Source organism: Leptinotarsa decemlineata, unplaced genomic scaffold (assembly GCF_025532065.1).
Source record: "Leptinotarsa decemlineata unplaced genomic scaffold, Ldec_3_MD MMD2_tig00001719_RagTag_RagTag, whole genome shotgun sequence".
NCBI lineage: Eukaryota > Metazoa > Arthropoda > Insecta > Coleoptera > Chrysomelidae > Leptinotarsa > Leptinotarsa decemlineata.
In genome coordinates, this window is record NW_027412569.1 from 4,911,681 (window position 1) to 4,933,838 (window position 22,158).

Sequence of the window (22,158 nt, forward strand, 5' to 3'; positions counted from 1 at the left end):
GTAGTAACGGCTACATCCATCAATTTATTTAATGATCATAACTCTTTTTCTTTGCTGCGAACTTGTCCATTGTAGTAAGTTAATCTTGCTTGGTATTTAATAGAAATTTGTGAATTCAGAGTATCTGAAATCCACCCTGTTTTGAACTTATAGTAGTTTATTCAGAATAAAGATCTCTCGAAGCATAACGTTTTTTACTTCGTTTATTTTTGAAAACTCTGATGTCTTCACAGTAATATAATCACATTTGATAATTGAGTATAATTCAACTGAGTATGGAAACCGGTGTTCCAATTCTTAGGCTACTACTCTAGAATGAAATGTCTCATATTCAAATGATAGGTAAAACTGGAACCTGCGGTGTGGAATGAATCCCAGACAAGCACTTTTCCTAAACACCTGAACTGCAATACCCTTGTCGATGCGCATTTCACCAACCAGGTTGACGTCTACAGGATACTGGATATTACAGTTCTGGTGTTTGTGAAAAGTGCTCGTTTTGAATGATTTCGAAAAAATCAAAAACTCCATTTGACCTCACTCACCAGCTCTAACTTGAACATCTCTGCTGATCACCCTTCCGATGGCATTGCTAGCTACACATCTGTACACGGTACTATGGATGTCCTGACGATATGCAGCAGCTGCGAATGGCTGCAGGAAAAGAGTACCGTTTCTGAGGACTCTCCTGATACCCGAAACGTCGCCCACCGAGCTACCGTCCACTGATAGCCAGTCTATGGTTGGTTGAGGACTTCCAGAAGCCGAACAGTCTAGCCAACCTCCGCTGGAGTTGGAGAACTCAAGTCTGGGGGGAGGTTCCATGACGAAGGAGGGACCGCGGAGATGTGAGTCGAAGGCAACTGTTACATCTGGAATGAAAAAAATATGTCTATTGAAGAGAATGTTCGTTATATTATAACCAGTTGTAGATAATTATATTATAGTCATCTCCAAGAAAACCTTTGATAAGTCTATAGTAACTGCCAACAGAGCCTCAATTGTAACCAATTCTCTTAGAAACATCCTCTGATCTTGTGTGTATTTTCTTAATCTGTCGTTGGAATTTAATAAAGAGTAGGTTTCTGTGGTAGGTTTCTTTTCAATTGAAGACTCATCACTACCGGGCAGACAAAATGTGAAGAATCCAGTGAAGTACTTGATGAAATATAATGTTTCAGTGAAATGATGAGGATTCGTCGATTGAAGTATTTGAGAAGAATGATGAAAGACAGTTCTCAAATTATTCATTTTTTATATTACTTCATAAAATGAACTTATAAGCACTATAAACAACAACATTTTTTCATTTGAGAATGTTTCATGGTGCATTTCATCAGTTCAGACTTCCATTGTCTAGTATGATATAAATTGATTCAAAATCCCTAAAAGAATCTGAAAAAAGATCAAAAATAAAAAGTTTGGCTGAAAAAATAACAATTATATCAAGCAAAGCCTCTACACCAACGTCCCTGTCGAAGGAGCACTTAAAATCATACAGAGGAAGCTTCGAAGATGGGGACCTGAAACATAGAACAAACTTACCGATACAAGTAATCATAAAATTACTAGAATGCTGTGTACGACTGCTACTTCCAACTTAAGGACGAATTCTTTATGCAAGATGAGGAACTGCCAATGGTATCGCCATTTTCACCCGTTATAGCCGGCCATTAAAGAGGCCCACAAGAAGCCCCGAGTCTGTTTGAGATACGTTGACGATACTCTCATAATATGGAACCATGGGAATGCAGAATGAGGCACCTTCATAATGCATATCAACAACGTGAGTCCTTCCATAAATTTCACAATAGAGAAGGACATCCACAAAAATTTGCCATTCTTAGATGTATTGGTGGGAAACATCTGTATATCGAAAACCCACTCACACAGGACAGTATCTGAACCAGAAATCTAACCATCATCAATCGACTAAGAGCCCGAAAGAACTAGACCGTTCTTTCGGGCTCTGTAATACAAAGAAAGTTCTCGAAAAGGAAGTAGGTATCATCAAAAATGAACTTCAATGGAATGGTTACTCCAAAGTGATGGTGGAACAGACCTAGAAGACAGCATGAGCTCCACAAGGAAGAGAAGCCGCCACAACCAGTACTTGTACTTTTTTACATCAGAGGATCATCGGAAAAGATAAGGAGGATTGAGTCCAAGTATAACATCAGAACCTGTTTCAGATCTGGGAACACTATCCGTAGCAGCCTCACGAAAACCAGGCCACCGAACGCTGACTGCGATTTCAAGAATTGCATTTCCCGTTTACCCTGCGAGTGCGGAGAATCATCGGTGAAACTAAGAGGTCATTGAAAGTTTGCATTGCCGAAAACAAGAAACACACACAGCAAGGAGAAACCAGCAAATCAGGAATATCAGAGCATGTTTGGACTCATCAACATAACATCAAGTGGGCTCAGCTGAAATCATCCACAAGGAGCCACACTGATTTAGGAGAAAATTCAAAGAAGCCACATATATGTTGTCCAACAATGCATTTAGCTAAGCTAGCGTAGATAAACGCAACATATGGAAACCTCTAATCAAGCGGAATACGACCAACTCCCGCCAACGGTCAGCTTCCGCTAAAACTAATGAAGCGGAGAGAGGGAAGAGGAGGTAGGTGAAAGCACTCGAGTAACCTATAAATAGTCAAATCTCTGATAAGTCCAGTTATCACCCGAAGACGGTTGTGAATTCTATCAATCGAAACGTCGTGAATTAACTTGGTTTGGAAACTTTCAATTTGTAATTTTCATTTCTTGATATATAATAATTTTAATTTTTTTCAGTTTTCATTTCGTGTTAAAATTTAATTTTTTTGATTTTTCGGTTGTTACTTGTATTTTATTTCATTGTAATTTCAGTTTTGTGCCTAATATAATTGTTTTCAGCTAACCTTTTTATTTCTAATTTTTCACAGATTCTTTCAAGGATTCCAAACCAATTTGTATCATACTAGACAATGGAAGTCCGAACTGATGAAATGCAACATTGTTTTAGAGGTCTACTCTAAATTAGCCACTCAATTCTGATGTTAACAATGTCCACGAAAATGAACAAATATTTCTTAACATTTTACTAGTTCAAAAATCTTATCGAAGTGCAGTAGACGGAGCCTACACGCAACCGGCGTATGAATATAGAGCCTCGCGCACCATTTGGACACCCTCAGGTACTTCTCCAGAAGGTGGAAGCATGCGATCTTCGTAATGATCCCAAAACAGGATCAGAACTCGCTGTTCCCACAGAATTATCGCCCGATCAGTCTGCTCTCGTCGGCGGATAAGCTGGCTGAAAGAGTCGTTCTGTAAAGGTTCAACAGAGAAGTCGAGGGCCGAAATATTCTGCCTGATGAACAATTCAGCTTCAGGAGAGATTCACTGCTCCACTGAGCTCCACTGAGCTACAGGCTCTGAGACTGATCGAAAATTACAATCGAAGAGTTGAATAACAACCGTAAAGTCCATGTAGTATTACTAGACATCTCGAAGGCCTTCGACTGTGTATGGCACGGAAGTCTACTGCATGAATTAGTCGCGTTCGACCTACCTCGGGGCCTGATCCGGTGGATTGGGTCCTTCCTGAAAGACAGAGCTTTTCAGGTTAGAGTGGCGGGCTCCCTGTCTGACAACAGGGAGATCCTCGCTGGAGTGCCTCAGGGAGCCGTGCTCTCTCCCACGCTGTATTCGCTTCACACCAGCGACCTTCCGAGGTCCGAGCATGTGAAGGTATCTCTTTACGCCGATGATACGGCTCTCCTCTCATCTTCCATGGGTCGGGAGCTCGAGATCGTCTAAAAGTAACGTGCATTGGATGACCTCGAGCGCTGGTACCTGAAATGGAAGATCCGACTGAACCCGGACAAGACTCAGGTGATAGCCATGGAAAGAATGATATCTTCTTCTGCTAGTTGCCATCTATAATACGATTCCAAGCTTGTGATCATGTACGCTCCAGGCGTCTGGAGATAGGCGGCTCCGAGTAATCTCTTCATTTCGGAAAAAATGCAAAACAAGTTAATACGCATGATTGTGAATACTTCGTTCGTGCGGAATGAAGCCAGCCGCAGAGAATTTCAGCTGCCTTCCATTCAGCAGTCTATTCAGTCGAGGAATCGGCAAGTTTTCGATGGAAACTCTCAATGATCCCTTAGTTAGTGAAGCTATAGATTATGCCTTTGACGACCCCTCCTGATATAGAAGGCCCTGACACTCTGTCGAATGAGGCACCGTAGACAAGTGAACAATATTTTCATTCACTCACCCCAGTCAGGTAGGTGTTTACCATGAAGGACGATACTGATGTCTGGAAACTTTCATGCCGCCATTTCAAAATCAGCAGTCTCATTTCCTTCCAGGCCAGTATGTCTAGGAATCCAGACCAGATACAATCTGTTAAGTCTTCCTATCAAAGACGTTGCTCGGTAAGAGCCAAGAGCTTCCAACGGTGCTTGACTGTCCGAGAACATTTTAATTAGCTTGTGAATGAGGTTCGATTCTACCGCACACAATTCAGTAGCGTAAAGTTCTGCTTGAAATACAGTCGCATAGGTTTTTAGGCAGGTAGATATCTCTGTCCTGTGTCTGCGACTTAAAACACCTGCACCAGAACTGGAAAGTATTTTTGATCCAACTGTGATGTATCTTCCAATATTTCCTTCTCACGAAGGATACTGTCCTCCCTACTCGAGAACAGTACGTTATAAGGCAGTTCGTAGTTGACAGTTGGAGGCATAAAGTCAGAGGTTATTTCCAGAAATTTCAGTTACTTCTGAGTACCTACATTACATTCCAGTGTGGAATGGAAAATCTGTCACAAATCTGAAAATTAAAGGGATATGAATTTACTACATGAAGAAAGATTGGTGATATGATTGTTAACTCTGAATCCAGAATATTAGCAATTCTGGTCATGAAAAACCCTTCAGTAATGTTCAGTTATATCATGAAAATAATGATATATCTTTCACAGACAGATGCATTCACGTCTCATCGTCTTAATTATCACATACGCGAAGAGAAGAATTAAATAAATCTTGAAACGCGTCGGTTTTCCCACAAAGATCGCGTATATAATAACTCACACAACCACGCAATTCAGAGTGGAAATCTGTCATTATATCATCCGATTGCAGCAGAGCTCCCCCACGCAATTTCAAGCTCATCTGTTTGAACGGCAAATCAATAATCTCTTCGATTCAACTCGTCCGTTTTATCATCGATTCAATTCGGGAATGGTGAGACATACTATCATAGACGACACTAAAATGCAGACGTTATTTTATTGGACATAAAATGCGTAATTTCTATCATTGAATACATATTGGAGCAAGGGCGTATCTAGGAGGACAAATGTGGGTAATTACCCCTTCGAACTTAAAAGAAGTGGAAAGAGTCTCAGTAATTGAAACTACATGTGAAACAGATACGTAGGTAGTCTCAGAAGAACCTGACATAACAGTTCTATACTTTAATATCAACTTTAATAAGTTGATTTCGGTCATTGCGATAATGGATTTGTTAGCTGGTGCATTGTCTTGATGAAACAACACTTTTTTATGCGTCAAATGCTTCCATTTTGTCCTGATTTCTCCAGTCAAACGTTGCAATAAGTTCGCATAACTCGCCGTTGATAGTTTTATCTTTTTTAATATAGTCAATGGAAATTATCCCACCCGCATCCCAAAAAACCTATGCCATGACCTTGCCAGATGAAATGGTCTTCGCTTTCTCTGGAGCCGGTACTGTCTTTTGAGTTTAATGTTTGATTGTTCTTTCGTCTTGGGTGTGCAGTGATGGACACATGTTACGCTCTCTGCTACCCAATATTTTACTGTTGTAACTGTTGCAAACGAAGGAACAGACTCACTTAGAGTAGAATCCAGTTCAGATTTTATTATTAGTTACGCTGTAATAAGTGCCATTGCGATGGTTAATGTAAAATATTATTTCATTCATAGATATCGGGGTCGATCACCCGTTTCTTCGGTGTCGATATTTTTCCAGTCCGCTGAACTACTTCATGACTGTCGGATCTTTGAGCGTCGTTGAGGTCATGTATAAGTTGGGCTAGACTAAACAAATTAATATATTACATACTGTTGATGATCATACGCTTGGGAAGGTTGAAAACGCTGAGATGAGGTTTTTGTGGCTAGCGTTGCTGACGCAAGGACTTGGGAGTTTTTTGCGAGAGGAAAAAATTCAGTCACCGGAGCCCATCGAGACGAGATCGGGGGTCTCATCCCTAAGCCTTCGAGGCTGAGGAAGGTGACCTAAATAGGGGAGTTATTTTGCCTAAGCGCGTGGTGCGAAATTTAAGAAAAATCTATAGTGAAATCTTAAGCCGGTATTGGGTACAGGATAGTTTAATAATAAAAGTGTTGGTGTTGAAGACACACCGGTTCAACAGAACTTATGGTTGACCATGAACCACCCAAAGAGGCGTTATGTGAGTGTTCGTTTTTTTTACTAACCAGTTGATATTGAGAGTTCACATATTATTTTGTCTGAGTTAGCTTTCTATTTGCAAAGAGGTTATATATTGTTGGGTTCCTAGTGCTGATTGTTTAGCTAGAGTTCATATTACATTTACAAAAGAGGGCGAAAATTTAAAGTTATACCCTGAAGTAAAAGTGAAACTAAAAATATTTTGTACTGAATTGGTGCATTTGTAATAGTTCAATAGGTTGAATTAATAGCACAGTCAAATTGGCGGCGAATTATTCGTTCTATTTCCTTTTATTTCATAGAATTTAACATTTTTTTATATACGACTTCACACGTTGTTTTTTCATTATTCCGTCCATGCCAACGTCCATTCCTCGTCAACTTAGATATCAATGGTGAAATTACTATTTTCGCAGATGATACATCGATTCTATGGCACAACGAAAGCTCTTCAGAGCTTAACTACCACATAAGCATAGATATAGAAAAAGTTAAGAATTGGTGTGATTCCAATCTTCTAACTTTCAATATAATCAAAACAAATATCATAACATTCAAGGGCGACTTAGATGATGTTTATTTGGACAAGGAACAAATCTCCATTTCTACGGATAATAAATTTCTGGGACTTCTGATTGATAATAAATTGAAGTTTGGTAACCATATTACAAAACTATGCAATCGATTAGCTTCAGGTTGCTTTGCGGTTCGTGTCGTTGCTAATGAGTTGAATTTGGGTAAAGCGAAGAACGTATACTACGCACTAATAGAATCTCATCTTCGTTATGGAATCTGCTTCTGGGGCGCTTGTGCTCAATTTTCATTTCAAAGAGTATTCTCTCTCCAAAAAAGGCAATTAGATACCTATGTAGTTCTGATTACCGTGAATCCTGTCGTCCCTTGTTTATGCAACATGGAGTTCTGACATTGGTTTGTATCTACATTTTGGAAATGGCTTGCCTCATGCACAAGAAATACCAAGCTATAATTACTTCTGAGTCAACCTATAACACTCGCTCCTCTCACTTGATCTCGCTTCCAATTCCCTCCTCAACCTTAATTCGCAACTCTCTAATTTTTGAGGGCAAGAAAATTTTCAATCACCTTCCTCTAACCTTGCGTGTCATCAAAAGCAAAGTCAAGTTCAGAAAATCTGTAAAAATGCTCATAGTTGGGAGGGCCTACTATACCCTGGAAGAATACTTTCAGGATTATTTTTGCTGAGATCTCTATCTTTGGCGGCGGTCATATAACGTATGCTTAATTCTTCATATATTTAGAAGTAGTCCTTGTAATTGAATGTACAAAATGTAAAATTTTTTCTTTTTGTTTTTCCGGCATGTTACTTCATTCATTTAATTGACACATAGTAGTTTTGTTGTTCAATGATAATTGGCTCAGTGGTGTAAATCTTGTTGCTTCTGTATATGCAATTATGTCCGCTTATTGTAAGTGTGAATTTATGTGTATTTATGATCTCTTTGCTAACTGTATATTTGTGATGTTATCATGGTGACTGTATGCTTTGTCATGAGAATTGTTATTCTTGGACAATAAAGTATATTTTGATTTTTGACATGTAGTCGTTTTCTACTCATTATACTTTATATTTGAAACTTTGGACTATCATTTTCTCTTGGACTGAGAAAAATACCATCTTTGTAGGGTAAGATGATGTTAAGAAAACAAAAACAAATTAGAGACTTCTTTGTCAATCTATCAAGAAGAGAATAGTAAATGAAAAGCATTTTGACTAAGATTGAAATTCAGTTAGAGCATATTCGTTCTGAAATCATATAATGAGAGAGAATATAAGGAAATCTGTTTAGAATCTGTTTTTTCGTTGACCAGCTGTCGCACCCCTACGAACAACAACCCTCCGAAGTCGAAACTTGTGCGAGCTAAGGATTAACGAGGTCTTACTTTTTAACGTGTGATTCCTAATCTAACACAACCCCACCAAATGATCAGATTTCAAAAAGACCGGCCTCCGTGCGATCGGCACGAACTCTACAGCCTTTTCGAAATTGCCTGACATTTAAATTTTGATGTGGAGAAATCTGCATCTGGTGACAACAACTGCCAAATTTTATTTGAATAAAACAAACACGGCAATAGCGAGAGGGTTAACAAGGATTGATAGAAAGTCAAGTATTATTTCACTGGTGACTTATATGTACATACAAATCCGTATATGTTACATTGTTGACACAATAGGATCTACCGTAGCTATCACACTGATGACAGCTAAGTGGGATTTCACGAGGATTTCTCGGTTAAGAAATCAAATTCCACAATTCAGACCTTTTTTAATTCTTGTAGGCTTTTGCAGGGCTGACGATGAACATTTTTTTCCATTTTCACAAATTCATCGAAAACGTTACCTATGGATGGCTGCCAAACGAATACCAAAAAACACAGCGTCTTAAAACTTGAAACATATTCTCTATAGATTGTGTACTTTCTGATACCGAGAAATTTTTCAAACAAATACCGCCATCTCTAGGTCAGGCCAAGTACTTCCTTGACCACTCTGATATTGGAGTTAGTACCCACTTGGACCAGAAAAGAGTTTGATTAGTCACCCAATCTGTAGTTGGTATAATATCAATTACTGAAGTTGATTAGGTATAGATGCACGTCATGTTGGTTTCGCGATTGATAACCCTGACTGAGTTCTCTTGATTAGGGATACACAGGAATCAATGAAAGAACAGCGAGTGAGTTTCAGTATTTGATTTCATAGTGAAGATCCATCTGTAGGCTAGCACATCCTTCAAGCAAAAGTCCCGGATACGCCTTTGAATCAGGCGATCCTGAATATGGGTCAAACTATGTAATTTATTGCCGATAAATATGTTTATCGATGAGCCATTACTCGATATGCTATCTGCCGATGAGTTATGACAGACAGAGTTTGACTCGTCGAGTGCCGATTGCGTTTGGGCCACTTTTCCTGAGATAACACATAGTGACGGGTACTAATGGCTGTGTTATTGGCGATAATCCAGTTTCGGAATATTTGGACGCTTCACTGGAACGGGCGTTGAAAAAAAATCAGAACGAGTAGGTGGTCGATGAAAAAGTAGTATATTCGCCTCGGTTTTGATATTAGAATTTTGAGAGGACGACCGAATACCTAGCGGTAAATATTGTATTCACAAAATATTGGTCATATGATGGTTTTTATGAGACGTTTGAAGATACAGATCATAGAAATCAGTTATGAAATCTGTTCTGCTCAAAATCTGTTTTTCCGTTAATCAGCTGTCGCCCCCATACGAACGACAACTCTCAGAAGTTGAGAAACTTGTGCGAGCTAGGGACTAACGAGGTGTTACCTTTTAATGTGTGATCCCTAACACGTTATACATGTTATACATGTTAATAACCACACAATTCTCACAAACATTTTGATTTCTAAACAGAAACAATAAAGGCAAAACTCCTGTGTCGGATAGATCAGGATAAACTATATGAGCTTACTTGTGGCTCTTGCCCAAAATGTATATTGGATAAACAGAGAGAACATTTTCTCAAAGAATTAAAGAGCATAGAAATAGTTTCGTAAATAAAGATGAGTATAATAATAATAATCGTCTTTATTATGTACCAGCTGTAGTTACATACGAATATTCAAATAAATTACAGAGCTAGTTACTGATATAACAAAAAGCGAAGTTCAACTGAGTTAGCACAAGTGCTACTGAGTTGTTCTTCCACTCAACCTCAAACAGATTCTACCTAAGCTAAGACAAAAAGAAAGTAATGCATGAAAAAAATTGGTCTTGTTCAAATATATGTTATGATGCTGGAGAAGACGTCCATTACTGAGACTTATTCTGGTCTCATAATAATGAAAAATGTATAGGGTTGGGCAGTTTATACTCAAAGTTGGCTTTGGAATAGACGAGTTTGAATTTTTTCCGTAGAACAGAAAGTTCTCAATTTCTTATTTCTTCTGGTAACTGGTTGATCACTGGGCATATATTATAGCTAAAAGATCGCTTGAAAAATTCAGTTTCAAAACTAGGTGGAGTAAGAGTACTCTCAAATCTGATGTTCAGATTGTAAATATCAGTACAAAAAGTGAGTTTCTTGTACAGATAAGGCGGCGTTTTGATTTGTATAATTTTTTTATATAAATATTCGTCCATTTTCCATTGTGATCCACCCCGTATCTTGTTTGTCATTTCCTAATTCCTTGAATGAGCCGTAGACACGAGTTTTGTACTTTCTGTATTTTCTGAGCATACTGTTTGGTTGAACATGGACCATATAAAGTATCCGAGTAGTTGAAGCGCGTTGAAACCCGCAGAGAGTTATTTCATCTGTTTTCGTACGTATTTGTGTCCATAAATAAGTTTCAAAGAAGAATATGCAAGTTGTATTTGTTTGTTCATGACTCGAGATCATTGTTAAATAAGTATACATGCGTTTTCTACAACTTGAGGGAGAAAGCTGTGATAGAGTTGAGTGTCATCAGCATAAAGGTGAAATTTGCAGTGTTCTAGACTACGCAACTTGTTTGGTGAATAAATTGTAAACAGTAGTGGACCCAATATTGAACCCTGTGGCACACCTGACTAAAGTTTCAGATAGTTTGAATAGATTCCACCCTTGCACACTTTGTTTCCTGTTTTTGATGTAGCATTCAAAAAGTCTGATAGCACTACCCGATAATCCCATATAGTTTAAAATGACGAGAAGTAGATCATAGTTTAGAGTGTCAAAAGCTACACAAATACAGAACAAAGACCCTCATCTGTAGCCTTAATGATGTCGTTCACGATGGGCTGCAGAGCAGTGGCGCAGCTATGACCTTTGCGAAACCCAGATTGTACTTCCGGAAGTAGAAAAAACCGGGAGAGATGATTTCTCAGCTGTTCTCCAACTGCTCGTTCAAAAATTTTTTATAAAGTGGGCAAGACACTAATTGCACGCAGATCCTTATATTCAATGGGATTAGATTTTGTGAGCAATACTCTCACCACTGCTCTCCCCCACATCGCTGGAAATACACTATGGTTTAAAAAAAAACTTCACTATGTGTGTGATATATTGCACAATTCCACATTTGCAAATCACCTTTTCGCAGAAGAAAATGAATTCAATAATCAATATGACGTATTACATTTAGAAGACAAACGTTTGAAAATCAATCTTCTAGAATGATTAGAAATCAATAGATTCAACAATTCAGGATATTTATTGAATGATCAATTAGAATTGATCTGAATATTTTTTCAATTGTGGGAACTGGGACATAAGCTCAGGTGATTTAATTCAGGTAAAAAACAGGTACTTGAAATGTAGGTACTTCAAATTGAGAAATTCGGTATATTAAGCAATCAATATGTGGAATATAGTCAGTAAAGACACGACCATTATGAAAAAAACATTTTTCTCTTCAGTGTGTACTCCAAAGATCGGTTATGGAATTGAATCCGATATCATTCACACGATTCCTACACAATATATTATATAAAAGAGGTAGAATTTCACTTACATGGAGCACCGTCATCCTCAATGGCGAACATCGGATATTTCGAAAAGAGATACTTGCTTTATTACATTTTCAGTACCAAACTAGATAACATAATAAGTTTAAAACTCAATTCATCAATGAAATTACGAATTTATCTCATGAATGAGTTTAATCATGTCATGGATGACAGTGCGTAGTGGCATACATTCGCCCAATCGATTCAATCTCAGCAATAGGAATCTTATTTGAATTGAAAAGAATATATTTCTCAGAATTATAAATGTTTGGGAGAGATAAAAATGTGGTAATCCCCGTTACTTTGGAGAATCCTCACATTTTTTTGAAGATAGATTTTTTTCAATTTTGTTAGTCTCCTTCATCCTCCAAGAACACGAATTTAGTTGGTAAAACGCCCATCGGGAAGACTGTTGCAGTTCTGGTGTTTGGGAACCGTGCTCGTTTTGGATATTTGTCACGACAGAGTTTCCACTACTACATCGCAAAAAATAATCGCAATCATCATGTTCAACGAAAGTGTTATCCTCCTTTTCTCGCTGACGTAAAATTCCACAATATTGAAACTTTCTGCAGCACTGAAAATCTTCTAGAGACCTACGCAAATTCTCTAATTAGTGGAGACCGTATTTGCGGTTTGAAGCACCTCAAAACCTAATTGAGTTTCGCAAATGTAATTAGTTTCGATGTGACGTTAAAATGTACTTAGTGCAATGTTTAATTAACTCAATTGTTAGGATGGAATTCCATATCCTGAAAATGAACTGGAAGCTTTATCAGGTTAATTGGCTGATATGATTGTTAACGATAATGATTTCTTTCGACGAAGAAATATATCTGCACTGTCTGTTTCACAACCACTTTTCTACATCAGTATCCTCCATAGAAGAATATAGGATGTATCCTGATGTCGAATATCATTATTTCTCACTTTTAGTAGGATGATGCATGTTAGGTTAGGTTAGGTCCAAAGTGAGTGGGTTTATTGTGACTCACACCTATTCACACACGACCAAATAAACCCAGTTTCTTAACGAAGTCGATTAGTTTGTACGGTGAGTGGTCTTTCAGGTCAGATGGTAAGAGTACGGCTCTGTCGAACTCTAAAAACCTGATTTGTTCCCCAGCGGGTAACACACACTGTCTTCCGACAGGCCGAGTCTCTGCGTAGTCCCACAACTGTTTGATATCAAGCTGTGAAGGGTGAATAAACGCCTTGAAGTGAGCCAATCGTGAAAGATACTGCCAGAAGTCTATAGATCTTCTTGCCATCCAGGTGTTGAATCTTCGTTCGGCAAAGCCTGAAGCGATGCCAATGACAGGTTCTGATCTGATGAAGCTGCTTGCAGTATCCGCCTTCGCAAGGTAGTTAGCAGCCTCATTGCCTTCCATGCCAGTATGGCCAGGAATCCAGACCAGAGACAATCTGTTAAGTCGACCTGTCGAGGTGAGTCGTTTTTGGCAATTTGCTACCAATTTAGACGTTGCTAGGTAGGAGCCAAGAGCTTCCAACGCCGCTTGACTGTCCGAGAATATTTGTATTGACTTGTATATGATGTTGGATTCTTCCAATCTCTCCGCACACAATTCATTAGCGTAAATTTCCGCTCGACCTACAGTCGTATAGGTTCCAAGGCAGGTTGATATTTCTGTCTTGAATCTGCGACTGAAAACACCGGAACCGGAAGGTTTTGATCCATCTGCTCTTAATATTTCCTTCTTTTGGTGAATCCAATCCTCTCTACTCGGGAACAGTACTTCATGAGGCAGTTCGTAGTTGATAGTTGGAGTCATAAAGTCAGAGGTCATTTCCAGAATGCTGTGACTTCCAGTGTCAACCAACAGTCTGTTGCACTCTGCACTAAATTGAGTTGTGCAATTGGCAATGTGCACAAGTATATATGCAGTCCATCTATCCTCTCTCTCTCCAGAAAAATGTGAAGAAGAGGTAGATCTAGAAGGATATCCGTGGCCGCTGACGATATGGAACTGATGGCACAACTGATGGCTAGACAAGCCTGTCTATGTAAGCCAGAGAGCTTTGCCTGGGCCGTTTTCTTTAAAGCCTTCGGCCACCAGGCAATATAATGCATGTACTCATAAGCCGAATATGGTGAGTTGATGAATAATACTGAGGCATGTGAGGCATCAATATTTTTCTAATCTGCCCACTAACAATCTCACCTTACGAAACAGAAAGTCAAAGTATCATCCAGGAGCGAAAAATCTGATATTCAACCTCTTTTCTGATTATGTGACATATTTTTGTCATTCTTCTTTCTGTGACTTTTTTTTGTAACTATTGAAATGTATCTAGGATATGTTGGGGTTGCTTTTTTGCTTATGCTCATTACTGTTGTGGTTCCTGGATTTATGTAAATTTCATCTCACTTCCTGTAACAACTAAAGGAAAATGGAGTGATTTGTATCTATCAGCAATCAGTCGAATCTCAGAAGGTCAAAGCGTTAATGATCGTAATCATCCTGAAAGTAGGCTAGTCAAACCGATTTTGTACAGGCCCGGACTTGCTCCTTTTGGTGGTTTTGGCTAGGTACTGAAAACAGGCCTCTTATACCTCCAAGGAATCGGGATCCGTAAAGCAGGAATGGCCGCTAACACCCTTGGCCTTTGGTGAGTTGCGCCACCACTTACCCGAGCAACTGCTGCAAAACAGGATCGGCAGCCCAGGCGCACCCGGGAAGGAGAACATTATTCTCCCTCCGGTGCCGGCCGTGGGTCCACTGGGCTAACCACCCGGTGGACCCAACACTTGGTTCCCAACAATCGAGGAAGGGACCCCGCGGTTCGGAAGATTGAACGGCGTGTACACAAGATGGAGGCTAAGATCACGTCGGCGAGACAACACGCGTCTCGTATCCAATGTGAGATAGATTACAGGGCGGCCAATAGGCCTTTCACGCCAGCAGTGCGGCAAATAGCCGCCAATCTACGACGTTTCCATCACACTTTGAATCAAGGCGTGCTGCTGACCACCAAACAGCACTGCATTGATAGGATATGATTGCTGGTGGCTGCTAAGAAGTCACTAGTGAGGCAAGCAAAAAGTATCGCGGAAAACCTTAGGTTCCGCAGATAACGTACGAAGAGCCCTTGTGGGTTCCAAAAACTTTGCTGCTCCAGGCCCAGATATGCTGAACAGTTATTGGTGACTACCAAGCACCCACCACCATCTGGCCAGAGTTTTCAACTCATGGCTAGACGGAGAGCAGTCGATTCCGAAATGGTTTGTCGAGGGGCGGGTTCTTATCCCCAAAAGCGGAGATTTGTCGATTCCTAAGAATTATAGACCAATAAAATGCTTGAATTCGTGTTATAAGTGGTTTACAAGCATCTTGTACACACGAATACTCACCGCAGTTGACCGAGTGTTCGAACGGATATATGAGCAGAGAGGGCCGAAGAGAGGAGTCACTGGATGTGAAGAGAACCTGCTTATTGATGGATGTGTAACGCAGGACTCGATACAATATAAGCGTAACCTCTCTATGGCCTGGATCGATTACCGTAAGGCATTTGATACAATTTCGCATGAGTTCATCTTGCATTTGCTCAGATGCTTTACGGTACCCGACAAAATAGTACCTCTCTGGCGACCTCGCATCACCATAACATCTGGTCAAGCAAGAATCCAAACTGGGTGAGCCACTTTCAGAAGGGGTGTATTTCAGGGTGATTCCCTCAGTCCCATTCTCTTTTGCATCTCACTATTGCCATTATTCGTTGCGCTCAGAAATACTCGAGGGTATAACTGTGGCACCCCTGGAAACCGGAGGCACAAGGTCACTCACCCATTTGTTTTATACGGATGATCTTTAACTTTATGCCTCTGGAGAGAAGGATCTCCATCAGTCCTTGAGGGTGGTGGAAGAGTATACGCATGCTATCGGTATGAAATTCGGGATAGACAAATGTGCATCTGGATGCCGGAGAGACGTATACTTATCTCGAGGTGAAACAACGCCACTCACAAGAGGTAACAGCAGTGAAAATCTCTCTCCGCGGCAAGTATCAGCACAAAGTTTTGACAGATCATCGGAACTGTCGCGGAAGAACAAAGTTGCTGCAACAAATATGCTTGCCGTTTCAATCTTACTCTACTCGTTTGAAGTAGTGGAGTGGACTCGGGAGGATGCTCCTGCGCTGGCTCAGGGCACATGATTCTCGGACCCAATTATCACTTACCCCACGGTATGAGGAGTGGTCATTGGTTGTTAATGCTGGCGCGCCCTCTCGAATGTATCGAGGCTTCGTGGGCCTGTGGCACACACTACGCACACTACGGTGAAAAAAAAAATTTAATCACCATTTGCGATACATAACGTACATGTCGTAAGTCAAAAACGAATAATTGAATAAAATAAAAGCGAAAACAAACACACGTTTCACAGTACGTCACTTAATTCGCATATACAAAGATATACACGTTCGCCAACTTACTTATATACACTGAAACTGAAGCAAAAAACAATGAGTGAAACATTACAGCCCAAGACTTCTCATGTTTATTCAAAACCTTCCCAAAATACTCAAAATAGGTATTTTCACCAACTCTGATATAACTTTCCCACATTTGTTCAATACATATTCTCCGCATATATACCAAAAATTATTTGGATTATTGAAACAACATCTCTTGGAACTACTCATGTCGAGAAAACTTTAGATACACAGTAAAATACGCACGTTATCGATAAAAACATACGCTCAAATGATAAAAATCGAGCTGCACAAAAACTTTTGAGGGTCGATTTGGCAAAAATAGGTCGAAAGTAAACACTATCGACCATAAAATCGCGGCAATAGACAAAAAGGTAAAATTTGTTAACTAGTGTAATGATTTTCAATAGATTCAATATGTCTACTATAATCAGTTCATTATCTTGAGCATGAAAATATTAGTATAATGGAATTGGAGAATTGCAAAATCTTTCTGCACCTCGGAATTTTGAATTTTTTCTTCGGAGAAAGGCGAATACTCGACATGGTCAGTCCGGACCAGGTTTCGTAGTGAGAGTTCAATATCGACTCCCCTTCTCACTCTTTTTGCACACCTCGTATCAGCATACTTCATCGGAAAACTTCCACTCAGGAAAATTACCTCTCGCATCTACTCCATTAATATTCATACTCCATGAATACATGCATACGTTCCACCGGCCACGCCTCCCTGTGGATAATAATTGCTTAATCTGTGTCGCACTTATCGCACCCCCATTAGGCATTCAATTACAGAACATCTCATTTATTACTGGAATCGCGTGAGAATACACCCCCTTTGGATATCATTCTCCGCTCATCGGGACATAATGTGTTTCAATCTGGCAGATGTACCCTCGCAAAGAATTGAAATCCCGCCGCTTCATGGGGGTGCTATCCGTTTGCTCGTCGCGCTCTTTGTTTCGTTCGAAGTTATCATGAATCTTGCTCGCTGACGATAGTATTATGGACTTTGTCTTGTCAGATGGTTTTCCCCTCGAGTCTGGTGAAGCGCAGCGGAAAAATCTCACTGCAATCGATATTTTGCAAGCTCTTTCATTTTCTCTACTCGTTTCTGGTCTTTAACTCGTTCTTTATGCTCTCAGATACTACCAACAGTGTCATCCCTTCCCTGAGTCGAAGGACTATGTATACGATCAAGATAATTGGTTTGGAATTCACAACATTGGATTATCTCATAACTGGATTCAAATCCCTCAACAAATTAGAGAAAACCCAGCCACCAAACGCTGCTCATCTGGATCCATCAATAAAATCGGATGTTCCCAAGACGAGATTGAGTCGAAATCAAGGAGAGGTGTTGCTGGTTGCAAGGAAAACCTGTAGATAGATAGATGTATATATAATGCAGGACTCATTGCAGTATGAGGCGTAAGCTCTTCACGGTTTGAATCAATTACCGCATCGCCATAGCTGAGATGCGTAAAATGCGTTGAATAATTGATGTCACTCAGAACCACTTACTCTACAATAACATTGAATTAAGCTAACGTCCGAATTGAAGGAGTCATTTTTAGAACAGGTGGCCTCGAAGAGAAGGTGCTGCTAGACGAAAACATTCTGCCAGATAGAAGTACATGCAAGTATCAGCACAAAGTTCAACCGGTCGGAACATCAGTATCGTGCACGAACAAAGTGGCTGCCACAAATATGCTCGACACTGATCCTACTTCACTTGTTTGGAGTAGTGAAGTGGTTTAAAGAGTAGCTGTATCAACTCGGCAAGATGACCAAAAAAATCATACACCTTCACAGTAGTTTGCATCCTAAATCCACGTCCTTGAAAATTGGGATACCGTGGACTTTTGAATTTGGGGTGTCTTCATAATAGAATGGTTTCGACTGAAGCCTCCGAGTTTATTGGGAGTTCTTTAAGGCAGCTATCTCAGCCACCGATGAATTTGTTTTGATTTTCGATACTGGACGATGTAATCAGAATTTTTCCACCAAGAATTTCAAATACACTGTCTTAACCAAAAACTTGACTTTCACTTTCTTCAGATCAAATGTAATGAAGTCAAATACCGAAGAAATTCATCATGGACCTTCAGAAAGGAATCTTCAATACCTTGGATAAGTGATGGGCATATGGCATGATAGGCCATGACACCAGATGCAGCACCTTCTGCAAGATGCCTGAGACTCTTATGCATTTGGTGTGCAAGTCCAATATTTGCGGTCGTAGCCTACATGAGGTCGACATTAGGCGACCACACATCACCTCTACGGTATTGACGAGCGCTACCAGTATCGTCTCTGGATAATATTAGAGTTTTTGTGGTGAATGAGAGGTGTCAAGTTTATTGTAACTACTCATACCCACCCACAGGTAGATAGACAATGAGTGATTTTTTGCTGATATCTTTTTGGTAACACTGTTTTTGACAGATCACGCGTGAATCGTGTCTTGTGTCATTGTCGAACTTTTCAGTTTGGTCTATAATTCAATCATAAATCGACTTACGAATGAAAAACGTCTGCAAATTATTGAATTTTATTATCAAAATTCAAACTCAGTGAAGAAAGTACATCGTGCACTTCTTCCATTTTATGGGCGGTTTCTTCGGCCTACTGAGGGAGCTATTTGGAATCTTGCGACTGAATTTCGAACCCAGTTTACATTATTGGACACTAAACCACCAACACGCATACATAGAGTGAGGACCGAAGAAAATATTGCGACTGTATTCGCCAGTGTTCGTGATGACCGTGAAATGTCGATTCGCCGCCGTTCGCAGCAATTGGGCCTCTGTTATTCCACTACGTGGAAAATTTTTGCTAATGGATTTTGGTGTAAAACCTTATGAGATACAGCTGGTGCAAGAATTGAAGTCATACGACCTCCCACAACGTCTAACATTTGGTGAATGGGCGCTGGCAAAGTTGGAGGAAGATCCACATTTTCATCGAAAAATTGTGTTCAGCGACGAGGCGCATTGGATACGTTTACAAGCAAAATTGCCGCATCTGGAGTGAAGACCAGCCACAAACATTGCAAGAGATACCGATGCATCCCGAAAAAGTCACTGTTTGGTGTGGATTATGGGTCAGTGGCATCATCGAGCCTCACTTCTTCAAAGACGACAATGGCCGAAACGTTACTGTGAATGGCGAGCGTTACCGTGTGATGATTGACGACTTTTTGTTGCCCAAAATGCAAGAATTGGACAAGCCTGACATGTGGTTTCAATAAAACGTTGCCACATGCCACACGGCACGCGAAACAATGGCCCAATTAAGAGCCGCCTTCGATGAACAGTTTATCTCACGTTTGAGGCCCATCAATTGGCCGCCTAGATGGTGTGATTTAACGCCTTTGGATCATTTTTTGTAAAGTCATGTTGAGGATCATGTCTACAGGGATAAACCAGCAATGACGCTAACGACTGACGCTCTGGAAGCCAATATTGAAGCATTTATACGTAAAATACCGGTCGATATGTTAGAGAGAGTGTGCCAAAATTGGACCTTGCGCATGGACCATCTGAAGCGGAGCCACGGACAACATTTGCATGAAATCATCTTTGAAACATTAAATAATATTGATCGTTCTATCGATTCCAATAGAAGTTTCATCAATTTTTTCAAATTTTTTGTGTTGTTTTGAAAATCAAATCCTATACCTCTCAAAAAATCACCCGTTACAACCTAATGATACTGATGTAGTCCTTCACGATTATCAAAGTAAGGGTGGAGTTGCCGCTCCGGATGAAGCGAATACCCTTCGAGAATAACAGTAAAAAGGGGATGGAATATCGAAATTAATTCTTAGACCTACTCAGGCTTTCCACAGACTTCTCTGTTGAAATGTTAGTTGTGATTTTGGGAACACTAGGTGGAATGGTATTTCCGCTACTCTCTGATCTTGAGACGAAACAAATCTCTCAAATGCAGAAGGCTATAATTCTTGGTTGGCTACCTTTTTTTTTGGAACTGAAGATTACTCATCCCACGGTTGATTAATGTAGGCATTGTGAATAAGTAGAATTATTCAAAATATGTCTCCTCAAAAAATGTTGTTGTCTGACAAGACTTCAGTGATGGTGATACCTTACTGAAAAGTTTTTGGCTAATGAGGGCAAAAAAATTAATGGGATGAGTGACATGAGAAGAGTCAATACCATGTCTGTTGTTCCTATCATGAATGTGGTAACATTCCTGAAGTATTTCGTAGAGTATAACGTTATAGCGGTAATATGATGAAGCTGCAAGGGTATCAAAATTTTTGAAAAATGCGTCATGTATATTTTTGAACATTTTGGACTACATCAGGTGCATAACTTTGAACAACATCTCCATCAATATTGTGTTGATATTAATGGTGTGTTTTCTGAATGTAGACAAATGTTCATCGAATTATCTTCCCAGTTTTCTGTCAGATATCTCCGGCGGTCGGAACCTCTGGCTGCGAAAACGCAGTTTCTCTGTTCCTTTGTGGGTAATATCCGAATGTTTGAAGTGACAGCGCGACGCCATTCATCATAATGTGGATTGTTTTCCCAACTGAGTTTGCTATAATGCAGTTTCTGAATTCGTAGCGTTCCAACAAGGGCATCTGGATAATATGGGGAACTATTTCGCAAATCTAATAAATCCCGATTCATACATTTAAATTACCTGTAGTTCTGACTACGAGGTGAAACGAAATAAACATTTAGGAAAACTCATACCTCACAGATGTTTGGTATTCATTCGTAGTATATTATTTGATGTTTCAGTCGTTCCAATGCAGGTGAAACAATATTGAAATTATTCAACTTCATTGTTCAAAAACTCACTAATATGATTATGACAAGGTTCACAAAACCGCCACACGAGTTTTGCTTTACAACAGCTTTCTCAAGTAGTTTCAACTACTTGAAAGTAGTTTCAACTACTCTCATATAAAAACTTAAATCGATAGTGATAAATTTATAGTAGGAGTGTTTCTTGATTTCAAGAGGGCATTTGAAACTATCGATAGGCAAATATTACTTCGTAAACTGAGATATTATGTAATCGATGGAATAGCCTTAAGTTGGTTCAAAAATTATCTCAATGGAAGATCACAAATAACTAGAGTGGGGAAATGTTTCTCAAATAAAATTTCCAACAATATAGACGTACCTCAAGGAAGTGTCCTGGGACCACTGCTGTTTATAATTTACCTGAATGATGTAAATTATATACAAGGTTATGATTTATTGAATTTATTTGCAGATGACACGTTACTTGCATGCTATGGACATGACGCTGTAGAAACGGTGGGGCGCATGAATCGATTGTTGAAAAAAATTGAAATATATTTAAACGAAAATGAACTAAATATCAATACGAATGAAACCAAATCAATGATAATCAGTAAGAAACATAAACTGAAATCAATTGACTATGAAAAGCTTCAACTCGAAGTGGAGGGAGACAAAATTGAATGGGTGTCAGAGTTCAAGTATTTAGGCTTCGTGTTGGATGAATCACTAACACTTAATGCATACTGTGACTATATTTGTAGAAAGATATATAAAAAAAAAAAATTCTCCAGGATTTCATCGGAAGTTTCCATTTTTTCAAAAATAACAATATGCAGAACCATTATACAGCCCCATTTTGATTATTGCTCCACTCTGCTTTATCTTTCAGATAAAAACAATATACAGAAGTTACAGAAACTGCAAAATCGAGGTTTAAGAATCATC

The 22,158-nt window shown here is 39.5% G+C and overlaps 1 protein-coding gene across 5 annotated transcripts in view; it reads right to left on the minus strand.

The window, feature by feature from the left end:
• Nucleotides 1-22,158, minus strand: part of Dscam2 (Down syndrome cell adhesion molecule 2) — a 521,384-nt gene that overhangs the window by 137,486 nt on the left and 361,740 nt on the right. For all 5 annotated transcript variants that reach the window (XR_012465668.1, XM_074176354.1, XM_074176353.1 and 2 more), the window contains exon 2: nucleotides 546-872. Coding sequence is in view for 4 of the 5 variants with exons in the window: in XM_074176354.1 (XP_074032455.1) it covers nucleotides 546-872 (327 nt within the window). In the remaining variant the exon portion in view is untranslated. The remainder of the gene's footprint in view (nucleotides 1-545; nucleotides 873-22,158) is intronic.